This window comes from Pituophis catenifer, unplaced genomic scaffold (assembly GCF_029215685.1).
Source record: "Pituophis catenifer annectens isolate HBS135680 unplaced genomic scaffold, rPitCat1.0.hap2 SCAF_8, whole genome shotgun sequence".
Taxonomy (NCBI): domain Eukaryota; kingdom Metazoa; phylum Chordata; class Lepidosauria; order Squamata; family Colubridae; genus Pituophis; species Pituophis catenifer.
Genome location: NW_027256888.1, coordinates 77,026,947 through 77,041,866, shown reverse-complemented (window position 1 = coordinate 77,041,866; position 14,920 = coordinate 77,026,947). Strand labels below are relative to the sequence as shown.

Sequence of the window (14,920 nt, the reverse complement as noted above, 5' to 3'; positions counted from 1 at the left end):
GATTTCTCTGCCTCCACATAACAATGGTATACAGGTAGTCCTTGATTTACAACCATTCATTTAGTGACTGTTAGATGTTACAATGGCACTTTAAAAAGTGACATGACCAGTTTTCACATTTACAACTGCTGCTGCATCGGTCACATGATCAAAATTCAGGCCCTTGGCAACTGGCATGTACTTATGCCAGTTGCACTGTCCTGGGGTCATGTGATCACCATTGGTAACTTTCCCAGCTGGCTTCTGACAAGCAAAGTTAATGGGGGAAAGCCAGATTCATTTAAGGATCCCATGATTCACTTAACAACTGTAGAGGTTTGCTTAACAATTGTGGCAAAAAAGGGTCATAAAACGGGACGTTAACTGCCTTTCTTAGGAATGGAAATGTTGGGTTCAATTGTGATTGTAAGTCAAGGACTACCTCTATGCCAATTCAGGAAGCCCAAGGAGCTGCTGATCCAGCTCTACAGAGGAGTTATTGAGTCTGTCATCTGCACCTCCATAACTGTCTGGTTTGGTTCTGCAACCCAACAAGACAGACACAGACTTCGGAGGATCATTAGAACTGCAGAAAAAACAATGGCTACCAACCTGCCTTCCATTGAGGACCTGTATACTGCAGGAGTCAAAAAGAGGGCTGTGAAAATATCTACAGACCCCTCACATCCTGGACATAAAACTGTTTCAACTCCAACTCCCCTCAAAACGACGCTATAGAGCACTGCACACCAGAACAACTAGACACAAGAACAGTTTTTTCCCAAACGCCATCACTCTGATAAACAAATAATTCCCTCAACACTGTCAAACTATTCACTACATCTGCAGTATTATTACTATTAATTTTCTCATCGTTCCCATCACCCATCTCCTCCCACTTATGACTGTATGACTGTAACTTGTTGCTTGTATCCTTACGATTTATATTGATTGTTTCCTAGTATGATTGATTGCTTATTTGTACCCTATGACTATCATTAACTGTTGTACCTTATGATTCTTGACGAATGTATCTTTTCTTTTTATGTACACTGAGAGCATATGCACCAAAGACAAATTCCACGTGTGTCGAATCACACTTGGCCAATAAAGAATTCTATTCTATTCTATTCTATTCTATTCTATTCTATTCTATTCTATTCTATTCTATTCTATTCTATTCTGAGCAGGTTGATGAAACCAATGGACAATGAATGATATGCCTAAACATTAGAGAAATAAGGGGACTTTGATCCAGAGCTGTCACTGTTAGTCCCACTGTCTTTCTAATTTCAAAACTCTTGAAGAACATCTCAAGATGTTATTCAAATGAATAGAACACACTGTCCGAGTTTGATTTGAAGACCATTCAACAATCATGGAACACATGTTATCGTTGAGAGAAAGAATTTAATGGGAATTAAATTTAATCAAATTAAAATATGAATTTAATTTCATATAGAAATGTAAACAAAAATTAATTAGCAAAATATATAAATTTTTATTGCGGTATAAAACGGAAGAGGAAATAGTGAAAGATACTATGATCAAATGGGCAAGGAATTTTAATCACGTAATAGAATTAGAGAAGTGGGAAAAGATGTGGAGAACAAATATGAAATTGACAACATCAACGGCATACAAGGAAAACCAGATGAAAATGTTTCATAGATGGCACTTTCCACCAGCTAGAATACCGAAAATGTTTCCTAGTAATTCACCGAAATGTTGGAAATGTAAGAGTAACTATGGAACATATTATCACCTCTGGTGGACCTGCCCAGTGGCAAAGAAATTTTGGGCTAAAGTTAAAAAGTGGATAGAGGAAATAATTCAGAATTCAATAAAGGGAGAACCTGAGCAATTTCTACTAGGGATTTCCATAGAAAACTATACCAAGGAAATACATTATTTAATATTACATATACTGACAGCAGCCCGCATAGTCTATGCACAAAATTGGAAGAAGGAAAACTTACCATCAGAAGAAGATTTAATTAGAAAAATTTTAGAATGCGCAGAGCTGGACAAATTAACAAAAGAACTCAAGGAGAAAGAGGATACAGAATATTGCAAAGTGTGGTGTAGATGGTATGAATAGTTGGAAAATAGGAAAAATGAGAAAGAGGAATAAAGGAGAGAGGGGGAAAAATGTTGAAGATCAAGGAGCAATGTAGACGAAATAAAGAAAGATAGAAAATAATTGTTGGATAAGACAAAAGTTAAAATATGTGTAAATAGATGTAAATAGCAAGAAAGGATCACTTTGAAATAGCTGAAGGAATAAGTGATATGTATATAAATGTTGTGTCTTTATGTTTTGTTTTAATGTGTTCAAAATAAAAATCTTTTAAAAAAAAAAGGAATGTAAATGTGGAAATCCTTTGATGTGGTTAAATAATCCTGGTTTTTACCCACTCCTTTCTCAGAGGTTTAGGGTGGAGAATGGCAGACTAGAGATATGTTGATCTGAATAAGCGTTTCCCATAAACTTAAAAAACACGTTTATCATCTCTGTGTGCTATCAGATGCTAATATTTTCATAGGTATTCATAGGCATTCAGCTCAGCAAGTCATAAGGCTAAGAAACAGGATATAATAAAGGAGAATATTTGTAGCTCAGGGTTGCAAGAAAACAGCCAAGCTCAGAGGCACCAAAGATCTCCCTCAAACAGGATATAAGTAGGGGCTTATTATCAAATGTGGTGAGTAACCCCACCTCATGGGGCTTTGCTGTATTTTATGTACCAACCCACTACCGTTAATTTTCAACATTAAACCGATGTTCAAACTTTTGCTACTTTTATCTTGTTTTCCTTTTTTTCCCCCTCTAACATTGTACTTTATTTAAAATATTTTAAAATATCTTTTAGGCAAGAATATGTAGAAAGTTAGCACCCCTCTCCTGGAAGAATGAAATATTCTAGGAAATATTAAAAAGGCAGAATATTTCCCCTAAATGAGAAATAGAAATCTTAAGGAAACTCAGTCCCAGCAGGCATTTTGGTGCCAGTTTATCTGAAAGACAAAAGACCTTCAGCTCCAGGGTGATAGGATTATCCCTCACTCAAGATCCAAACCAGGAGAAAGCCATTAAGCCATAATAGGAATTCATTACATCACCCAGCAAGATTCAACCAAGCCTAGGACTCAAGACAACCTACAAAGTTACCCCTGCATGACCCCATAGGAGTCTGACAACCAAACATAATACATTTCTTACACAGGAACAGGAAGCTCTAAGGCGGAGCCCAAGAGGGGGTATAAATCTCAATCTCTCTCTCTCTCTCTCTCTCTCTCTCTCTCTCTCTCTCTCTCTCTCTCTCTCTCTCTCTCTCTCTCTCCCCCCCCCATGTGTTTGATTGCCTAGGACCTCAAAATCATGTGGTCCTGTCCACCATTAAACCATCTTTCCAATCAGCCTTCATGTTTCCAGTGTCTTTCTCCCCACTTGGAACTGAACCCAGATGAACATTTCTTCCAACAATTAGTTATAAAGATGTTTTCACAGCTTTTAAAAACAAATTTGTAACCTACATTTTCCCCTGTAAATAATTTCAGTTGTAAATCTATGTCTGCCTATCAGCATTTAAAAAATATAAACTATTAAGAAGCAGTTATAGCTATAAAAATAGGAGTGTTAATCAATACATCGTCTCGCTTAAAGTCAGTTATAGCTATAAAAATAGGAGTGTTAATCAATACATTATCTCACTTAAAACCAATTATAACTATAAAAATAAGAGTGTTAATCAATACTTAGTCTCATTTAAAATCAGATAAGCCACATGACTAATTAACGTACAATTTAAGTGCTAATAAAACAATGTAGAATCCAGTAAAAGTAATAATATCACGGAACTTATTTAAGGAAAAAAACTGAGAAGAATTTTATTTTCACCATTTACCTCAACGACTCTAAAGAAGGATCTGCAGGTATCATACAAATAAATAAAATGAAAAAAATGGGCCTTTTGCAAAGTTGGCAGTCCATAACAGGTAAAGTACATCAAAACAAAAGGGGCTCATTCTGCATTACAGGTGGTCCTCAACTTAGGACCTGTTGCTTAGCAACCATTGGAATTTACGATGGGTAACCCAAAAGGAACTTATGACTTGGTTCTGGAATTTCGATGGATGACCTGCCCCCCTTATCAGGTACAAAGGATCAGGACTATATAGATAGGCCTCAACTAATGACTGCAATTGAGCCCAAAATTTATGTTGCTAAGTGAAAAAAAAACCAGTTAAGTGAGTTTTGCCCCATTTTACGACTTTTCTTGCCACATTTGTTCAGGGAATCCCTGCAGTTGTTAATTTAGTAACATGGCTCTTAAGCGAATCTGGTTTCCCCATTGACTTTGCTTGTTAGTGTCAGGGCGTTGATTAATCCCATGTTTGGCTCTGGGAAAAATCACCCTGGTTTAGAGGATGGATCGAAGCTTATTCCTTGTTGCAATATTCTGAAAAAGAAAACGCGAAGAAAAGTTTCTAATAAAACTCATTTATTTGTTATAAAGAAAATAAAACACTTCACTAACTAAGAAAAGTAATTGCTACATTTTTGAAATAAATCTTGCCGGCTATTTCTCAGCCGGACCTTGCTGGCAAGAGAACAAAGGAAAGAGTGTGTGAAGCAAGTGAAGGAATGCAGACATGCGTAGTAACTTTTGATAACAATTCTTGGCAAGGTACGGAAAGTCAGATAGTCCAGAAATAATTGGCTCAGCTGGTAAATAAAATAACTCAGTGACATTCCCCTTCTTTGCCAGTTGAGCGAAATATCAGTACATCATCAAATAAGGCACATCTTCTTACGCAGATACTCGTGTTGAGCTGCTGGGAGTGGTTTGTTGAGCATATCAGCAATCTGATCATGTGTAGATACATATTGCATTTTGACAGTTAGAAGGTCGCAAAAGGGGATCCCAGGGCATTGCAACCGTCATAAATGTGAGTCAGTTGTCAAGCATCTGAATGTAAAACATGAGAGCATAGAGATGCTGCAACGGTCGTAAGTGTGGAAAAATGCTCTTAAATTACTTTTTTCAGTGTTGTTGTAACTTTGAACGGTCACTAAGCGAATTGTTGTAAGTCGAGGACTATCTGTACATTAAGCTGCAGCTCCGAAGGTTTATTGCTCAGGCCTATACAGAAAAATCTAGTCAACTAAAGATCAAGACTAAATTGGCACCAGAGAAAGTTCAGCGGAATTCAAGAGGGGTTGAACTTGGACTGTTTGTGGCAACATAATGATGCTAAGCTGATGACACACTTAACTCCACCTCCAGCTCCTCCTCCTTTTTCTACACCCATGCTTGCATTTCAGGTGCTTAGCAACTGGCCATATTTATGTCCATCTGCCATATCCTGCCGTCACGTGGCTGTCATTTATGACGTTTTTGCAACATTTTGTTACTACCACCGCAAAAAAGATCATAAAACTGAGTCCAGTCATGTGGTGACCCACTTTACAACTGTCATGACTTACAACCGTAATTAACAGGCTCCACTACAATTGTAACTAACGCAAGCGTAGTAAAGTGTAGAAAAAGGAGAAAATAAAGGCATCATTTAGAAATTGTTATCAAGTGCTTCTCCCAATACACGTAGTCCTCGACTTACATCCATTCATTTAGTGACCCGTTTGAAGTTACGACGGCATGGTCACATGATCAAAATTCAGATGCTTGGTAATGGACTCATATTTATGACGGTTGCTGTGTGCCAAGGTCATGTGATCCCCTTTTGCGAGCTTCTGACAAGCAAAGACAACGAGGAAGCCGGATTCACTTAATAACCATGTTACTAATCTAACAACCGCAGTGATTCATTGAACAATGGTGGCAAGAAAGGTTGCAAAATAAAGCAAAACTCCATTTAACAACTGTCTTGCTTAGCCACAGAAACCTAGGCTCAACTGTGGTTTTAAGTCAAGGACTACCTGCATATTTCTGGGCAGAAAGCTAGGTTACCTTGGACAATGTAAACAATGATCATTGTTTTTACTTTCAGCAAGTCTTAAATTGAGATAAGAGAAACAAGACAAACTGAAAACTTTTTCTTGTCCACTTACACGTCAACCACATCAACAATCTCCACCAACCACCCCTATGCTGGGTTTCTGTTTGCACCATCCTTTGGTCTCAGGTTAACCAAATCTACCCTGTGATTATGTGACCAACAGATTAAGGAGATGATCTAATTCCATTGGTAGCATATTGATGCATTAGGACATAGTCGGAATGACTATGCTCCATTTCTAAAATCAAGCTGACCACAGAAGCAAAACAAATTTACTGAGATTTTGACTACAATGGCCATAAACATTCTGCTAAACCTTCCAAATTCTCCATTGTCCAGGTTTAGAAGGTTTTCTTTCGCAGATGTTATTTTTAATCTTTAGAACTATCCTGATCTTCAAAATAGAAATGTTTTATAAGATAAAGGTAAAGGTTCCCCTCGCACATGTGTGCTAGTCGTTCCCGACTCTAGGGGGCGGTGCTCATCTCCGTTTCAAAGCCGAAGAGCCAGCGCTGTCCGAAGACGTCTCCGTGGTCATGTAGCCGGCATGACTAAATGCCAAAGGCAACACGGAACGCTGTTACCTTCTCCCCAAAGGTGGTTGACACAAGTGGTTGACACAGGAGAACAAACCCATTGTCAACTCACAAAGCATCCCCGGCCTGCTCTCAAGTTGCCATAGACAAGGGGGATGGGAAAACAGTGCACGGCAGCCAAAAACAAAAACACATTCCAGACATATCTCTCTCAAGGCTGACTCCCAGGGTTACCCACAGTGGCCGGAGGGGAGTGATCTCTACAACCCGTAAAATTGCTCTGTTGGCGAATGTGACTGATGACACACCCTGGGGGGAGGGGGGAAACAGGGTCAGGCCTGGGCCGTACATTACGTGGGGCCAGAGTAGGCTTCACTTGGAACCTGGGGACATGAAGCTCCTAATAAATAACTGGATTTCTTTTGAAGCTTGACTCAAGGCTCATGATTTAATTAGGGCATCCATCCCTGACACCCACAAGGACAAGATTCACCAGTCCACCTGCACTTAAAAGACAAAGGCCACTCTTTTGAAGACCGCAAAGTCCACATTCTGGACAGAGAGGACCGTTGGATTGAAAGAGGGGTCAAAGAGGCCATTTGTGTCAAAACTGAACAGCCCTCTCTCAACAGAGGGGGAGAGATATGATACCACCTATCTCCAATCTACAATACCAGTTCCAAGAAGGCTCCACACCCATTTGCACGACTCAAGTGATCCTGAAGACACAGACAAATCTCCAAGTGGCCTCAACAACTCGCTAAAAGAATGCAAATGACCAACTGTTTGCAAGGAATATAAATCCTTCCCTTCCCCACCATACTGTCAGAGCTGAAGAAGCTTCTGGGGCTGGGAAGTGAAACGTCTTCAAAGAAAAGCCAGAAAGTCCAGTTGCCTCTTGAAAAAAAGCACCTTTGGGACAACTATGACTTGGATGATTGAGAATCTCCATGGACAAATGCAGGAGGAAGAAATTCGGAGAAGAAAAACAACAAAGAGAGAGAGAGAGAAGGAAATAGAGGGCCACAATATTCTTAATTTATTGCGGTTCTGATTGTTGCGTACGACTGAACTGGAAATCTTTTAAAGTGCAGGGCTCTAGGATGCTGGCAATAATTGGGCCAAATTTTTCTTTGCTTTGTATTTCCACAATGAAAAGAAATAATGGTTATTATATGTTTTCATTTTAGCTGCTGTTCTATTTTGAGAAACGGTACCTTTTAAATGTTTGGTAAACTGCTCTTGAAAAAGTATGGTTTTGAAGGGCAGCTCACCAATTATTCTCTCTGTTTCTCTCTCTCTCTCTCAAATTAAAAACTTCCCCAGAAACTCTTATCTTACCATCATAAAGAAAGTAAGATAATCTGCTTGTATTCACAGCCACAGAAAGCTGTACAAATTAAATCCAGCATTTTCAACACCACCTGGAAAGAATGCAGTTCCTGAGAGAAAAAAAAGAATAACGATAAGATCCTCAAAGCTTTGGATCTGATGAATGCACCATGCATTAAAAATTACAAGTGATTTGTGGTTCATTTAGCGCCTCATTACTGGAAGTCACCGTAATCTATTTGGCATTCTGTAAAGCGTTCTAATTAACCCTTCACATCAATCTCAGCAGCTGTTCAGCATCCATCCTTCTTGTTGGTAAAAGTAAAGGTTCCCCTCGCACATATGTGCTAGTTGTTCCTGACTCTAGGAGGCCATGCTCATCTCCGTTTCAAAGCCAAAGAGCCAGCACTGTCCGAAAACATCTCCGTGGTCATGTGGCCGGCATGACTCAATGCCAAAGGTGCACGGAACACTGTTACCTTCCCACCAAAGGTGGTCCCTATTTTTCTACTTGCATTTTCTTATCTGCTTTCAAACTGCTAGGTTGGCAGAAGCTGGGACAAGTCACGGGAGCTCACCCCCGTTACGTGGCACTAGGGATTCGAACCGCTGAACTGCCGACCTTTCAATTGACAAGCTCAGCGTCTTAGCTACTGAGCCACCGTGTTTCTTCTAGTTACAGGGATTTTAAAATAAAAAACGTGAACCTTTCTGGTTTCCTTCTCAAATTCCAGCACACCAGTTTGTGAAATCTGGAGCCCTTCATTCTCTATGAAGTCAATATTACAAAAATGCCCAAAACCTTATCAAAAAAAGGATAAAGGTAGGGCCTTTGAATCTTTTCCTGTTCTTTGCCAAATTGAGTTATCTGGTGCTACTCATCCAAAACTCCACCATGTTAGGAATGTAGCATCATTTTTACCTATCAAGAAAGGAATGTGCCAGGAAGCACATAAAAGGAAAACTATTCCTTCTCAACGCTCTTGTGCAGGGCAAAATGACCTTAAGTATTTGTCTGGATGTTTTATTCCCTTATCAGAGTGATTATGAGTTCTGAAGAATGAAAACTAATAAGGCAATGGCTTAATGAACTATAATGAATTTCCACAATGAAAGTAAACACTTGATGGTCAGAAGATGGGAGAAGATAGAAGATTGATAGATAGAATTCTTTATTGGCCAAGTGTGATTGGACACACAAGGAATTTGTCTTTGGTGCATATGCTCTCAGTGTACATAAAAAGAAAAGATACATTCGTCAAGAATCATAAAGTGCAACATAGGTTACAAATAAGCAATTGAATCACACTAGGAAACAATCAATATAAATCGTAAAGATACAAGCAATAAAGTTACAGTCATGCAGTCATAAGTGGGAGGAGATGGGTGATGGGAACGATGAGAAGATTAATAGTAGTGCAGACTTAGTGAATAGTTTGACAGTGTTGAGGGAATTGTTTGTTTAGCAGAGTGATGGCGTTCGGGGAAAAAAATGTTCTTGTGTCTAGTTGTTCTGGTGTGCAGTGCTCTATAGCATCGTTTTGAGGGTAGGAGTTGAAACAGTTTGTGTCCAGGATGCGAGGGGTCTGTAAATATTTTCACAGCCCTCTTTTTTGTATTGGTAACTAGCTATGTTAGCCAGTGTCATCAAAACATTGAATTATTATTAAGCTCCTTTTAATTGTCTGGATTTTTCAATGTATGCTGCCGTAAGGCACTGAGAGTTGAGTAACACGGAAGTGTTAATATACACTCCTCATAAACCAATACTGGGGAAAGTGTGATTCACTAGAAGCAGACTATCAAATCTATCAATACAGGCCATCCATCAAGCTGTTGACGGCTGCCCAGTGCTGGATTCCAGCAATATCTGCTAGACTACACATATCCCATTTCTGTTTTGCTTAGAGTAATATTTCTCAACCTTGGCAACTTCCAGATATGTGGACTTCAACTCCCAGAAGTCTCAGCATCCAATTTTGCTATCCTAGATGTCCCAGAGGTGGTTTTTCAGGAGGCAACTGGACTTTCTTGAGGTTTTTCTTTTTCTTTGAAGGCATTTCGCTTCTCATCCAAGAAGCTTCTTCAGCTTCTGACAGGATAGTGGGGAATGGAAGGATTTATATTCCTTGCAGACAGCTGGTCATTTGCATCCTTTTTAGAGAGTCGTTGAGGCCACTTGGAGGTTTATCTGTGTCCTCAGGGTCACCAGAGTGGTGCTCCTGTCAGAGCTGAAGCTTCTTGGATAAGAAGCGAAACATCTTCAAAAGAAAAAAACAAGAGAGTCCAGTTGCCTCCTGAAAAAGAACCATGACCTGGATGACTGAGAATCTCTACAGACTTTTGAATGGTGTGGAAGTAGGAATGGGTTTCCAGAGTTAAAAATTGTAGACTACAGGAACCATTTGCACCACTCAGGTGACCCTGAGGACACAGATAAACCTCCAAGTGGCCTCAATAACTCTCTAAAAAGGATGCAAATGACCAACTGTAAATATAAATCCTCCCATTCCCCACCATCCAGTCAGAGCTGAAGGAAGCTTCTTGGATGAGAAGCGAAACATCTCCAAAAGAAAAAAACAAGGAAATCCAGTTGCCTCCTGAAAAAGCACCTTTGGGACAACCATGACCTGGAGGACTGAGAATCTCTACAGTATCTTACATGTTACCCCTTCTAGCTTTGCTTACCTCTCAAAGAGGTAACCGCTGCCATGATGAAACGGATTAAGCCTACATACCTACAAGCTTTGAAAGGAAGAAGACTTGGAATTCAAATATAATTGCAGAAATATGAAATGCAGTAAGTTTTGTCTCCATGGAGCAACAACACCTCTCCAGTGGCTCTTGTGTTCTGTCAATTTATAATAATTCACCTTGTTTGGGCTGGAAAATTTTGGAGTCTCCGAACATCAGCACGGAATTGATTTTTATTCCACTGTAATAAACAAACTTCATTCTCAGCCCAAACTGTCCAACAAATATAACAAATCCAGCAACTTTCCTTCTGTAAAATGAACTGTGTTGGTGAGACAGAGGTGTGGGCCAGGCAGAAAAGCCGTAAAAAGAAGATGATTTGAAAGAATCAGAAAGAGGTTCCTTCAGAGACAAAATTCCCAACTTCAACCTTTATCTCCTAGGGGAGATATGATAGCATATCTATCAGGACTAGGGGTGACATGATAGCAGTGTTCCCATATCTCTGGGGTTGCCACAAAGAATAGTATAATAGTGTAAACTACTAGGAGTCAAACTAAGGGGTTTCACAAGTGCTTTGAACTACAAATCCATGGCTATATCAACTGGGGTTTAAGGGAATTGTAACATCCGGCCTAGTACAGTGTTTCTTCAACCTTAACCTAAACACCTTCAACCAATGTTTCTTCAACATTAAGCCAGGCTGGAGAATTCTGGGAGTTGAAGTCCACACATCTAAAAGTTGCCAAGCTGCAGAAATAGTGCCCTAAAGAATCGACATGTTTAATGCCAGATGATTTTCTTAAGTTTTATAAGGCTAGAAAGAGTGCAGAGAAGAGCAACAAAGATGATTAGGGGACTGGAGGCTAAAACATACGAAGAACAATTGCTGGAACTGGGTATGTCTAGTTTAATGAAAAGAAGGATTGGGGGAGACATGATAACAGTGTTCCCATATCTCAGGGGCTGCCCCAAAAAAGAGGGAGTCAAGCTATTCTCCAAAGCACCTGAGGCAGGACAAGAAGCAATGGATGGAAACTAATCAAGGAGAGAAGCAATCTAGAACTAAGGAGAAATTTCCTGACAGAACAATTCATCAGTGGAATAACTTGCCTCCAGAAGTTGTGAATGCTACAACACTGGAAGTTTTTAAGAAGAGGTTGAATAACCATTTCTCTGAAGTGGTGTAGGGTTTCCTGCCTAAGCAGGGGGTTGGACTAGAAGACCTCCAAGGCCCCTTCCAACTCTGTTATTCTATTTTATTCCTACACCAGAGCCAGCCCTGTCATGTTGAGGGACTTCAAATGGCCACGTTTTTCCAACGTCATATGTAGTTCAGTAAATATGTGTTTTTGTATCCTAAAGCTCTACCTGCTGAGCAAGGAAAACAAATACCACCCCAAGAAACACTCAGAAAGAACAGCACCAGAATGCATCTAAACACAGAACATAATATAACATGGTTGCAAGGGACTTTGGACGTCTTCTAGCCCAACCCAGCGGCTCAAGGCTGGAGTCTTACACTACTCCAGTCAAATGGTGTCCAATCTCTTCTTAAAAACCTCCAGTGATGGAGCACCACCAACTTCAGCAAGCTATTCCACTGATCGTTCTCACACTGTCAGGAAATTTCTCCTTAGTTCTAAGTTGGATCTCTCTTTAATGCTCTTCTACCTGTTACTTCTTGTCCTGCCCTCACAAGTGCTTTGGAGAATAGGTTGATCCTCTGTTCTCTGTGGCAGCCCCTCAGATACTGGAAAATTGCTATCATGTCATCCCCTAACCCTTTTTTTTTGTTGCTATTAACAAATAGCATAGCATAGCATAGCATAGCATAGCATAGCATAGCATAGCATAGCATAGCATAGCATAGCATAGCATAGCATAGCATAGCATAGAATAGCATAGCATAGAATAGAATAGAATAGAATAGAATAGAATAGAATAGAATAGAATAGGAGTAGAGTGTCGAGTGTAGGATAGGATAGGATAGGATAGGATAGGATAGGATAGGATAGGATAGGATAGAATCAGAATCAGAATCAGAATCAGAATCGAACAGAACAGAACAGAACAGAACAGAACAGAACAGAACAGAATAGAATTCTTTATTGGCCAAGTGTGATTGGACACACAAGGAATCTGTCTTAGGTGCATATGCTCTCAGTGTGCATAAGGAGGATAAAATACATTCATCAAGAATAAAAAGATACAGCACTTAGTGATAATCAAGGTTACTAATGAGCTATCAAATCACACTAGGAGAGAAATAAAAACAATAGAATTGAAAGATACAAGCGACATGGTTATAGTCATAAGTGGGAAGAGATAGATAATAGTAAGGAAGAGAAGAAGAATAGTAATACAGTCTTAGTAAATTATTTGACAGTGTTGTGGGAATTAGTTGTTAAGCAGAGTGATGGCATTCAGGGGAAAAACTGTCCTTGTGTCTAGTTGTCCTGGTGTGCAGTTAGAAGTTGAAATTATTTATGTCCAGGATATGAGGGGTCTGTAGATAAAATCTTACTAATGTTTCCAAACCAAGCTTTTTATGAAGAAAAATTGTGAAGGCTCTACGTCGATCATCCGTAGCTTCTACAGACTAATGTTTATGCAAACCCCACTTGTAGGATGTCTCATAGACCCACTCCTGAGCCTAAAAAGGCCTTTTTGGAAAAAGAAACAGCTACCTCAATACTCAAAGAGAAGACAGACCCCTTACCTTCTACTTCCTCATCGTCGCAGACGTGCTTAAGGAAAGAAGCCCCTCTGTCCAGCACAGCTTCATCCTCCATCCTGCAATGGCAGAAGACAAAGAATGAGTAGTGTGGAGACTTCTCTTGGAGGCAGCTGCCTGAACCGGCCCAACTCCTCCGAAGATTAACTCGCAGCTGTTGCTCATGTTACGAGAGAGCAGAATCTCATTTCCTTCAGACATGCCACACCTTCGTTCTGACTTTTTATTTTTTTTCCAGTGATGCTCTCCCGGGCCACCAGCTCACCACTACGAGCTCAAGCTCTGAAACCTTCTGAGCAGGTTGCAAAACTGATGGGTGGGTGGGTGGGTGGGGGAGAGAGAGAGGGGGGGGGGAGAGCGCAGGGAGAAAGAATCAAAGCTGAATAGGGTTTCTCTTTCTTTCCTCCAATTAAAATAAAAAAAAGACAAGAAAGGTAGACGCAGGGAAAGCCAGGAGTGATGTTTGCATCAAGGACTCCCTGCAGAGGAGAAGACTACAAGAAGATCTGCTAAAGACCATGAGTCAAAGACGAGAGGTCTCGTGCAAGGCAGGGGTGAAATCCAGCAGGTTCTGACAGGTTCTGCAGAACTAGTAGCAGAAATTTTGAGCAGTTCGGAGAACTGGTAGGGGAAATTTTGAGTAGTTCGGAGAACCGGCAAATACCACCTCTGGCTGACCTCAGAGTGGGGTGGGAATGGAGATTTTGCAATATCCTTCCCCCAGGAGTGGGGAGGGAATGGGGATTTTGCAATATCCTTCCCCTGGAGTGGGGAGGGAATGGGGATTTTGCAGTATCCTTCCCCTGGAGTTGGGTGGGAATGGAGATTTTGCAGTATCCTTCCCCTGACACACCCACCAAGCTATACCACGCCCACCAGGCCACGCCCACAGACCCGGTAGTTTTAAAAAAAATGGATTTCACCACTGGTGCAAAGTCTGAATGCAGCCCAGGTGCCTTAACCAGGCTCTTAACACCAGCAAAGCACACTTTTGTGGCAAAAGGACACCGTGTATCACATGTCGCCCTTAAACAAATCTGACATTTGAGGATTAGCCACACACCAACGTGCCAGAGCTGTAGCCTATATGAATATTTTATTATACAGTCCTTCTTGCCTCTTCTTTCTTCTCCCCTTTCCTCTTCTGTACCTCTCAAGTATACGTGTTTCATCGCTTCTTTTCAACGCTCAATAATAAATAGGAAAGTAAGGCTGAGATGTAGGCAGTTCTTGACTTACAGCAGTTCACTTAGTGGAAGTCTAAAGTTACAAAGTTCGGCACTGAAAGAAGTGACTTCTTTTCCACACTTATGATTGTTGCAGCCCCCCTGTGGTCATGTGATCAAAATTCGGACACTTGGCAACTGACTCATGTGTATCATCCTCTTTTAAAGGCCCCATAATCCCCTGCGGGGTGGAGTCTGGGCAACTGAATGGAGCTAGCAGAGTGTTTTACTGGCTGGATGCCTTTCCTGTCGCCAGTGCGGAGTTTTGTTCAGCAGATATATCGTCATTCTGCCCAGAGAGAGAGAAATATCTGCCTCTACCTAAGATCGAACTCACAGCCTCCTGATTGTGAGGGGAGAGCTCCACCTCTAGGCCACCGCACCACTCCTGA

General features: G+C 40.6%; 1 protein-coding gene across 1 annotated transcript in view; it reads right to left on the bottom strand.

Moving 5' to 3' along the window:
- Window positions 1-14,920, bottom strand: part of SLC4A4 (solute carrier family 4 member 4) — a 195,135-nt gene that overhangs the window by 133,899 nt on the left and 46,316 nt on the right. The window contains exon 2 of the mRNA XM_070948389.1: window positions 13,288-13,361. Coding sequence (XP_070804490.1) covers window positions 13,288-13,360 — 73 coding nt within the window. The 5' untranslated portion in view covers window position 13,361. The remainder of the gene's footprint in view (window positions 1-13,287; window positions 13,362-14,920) is intronic.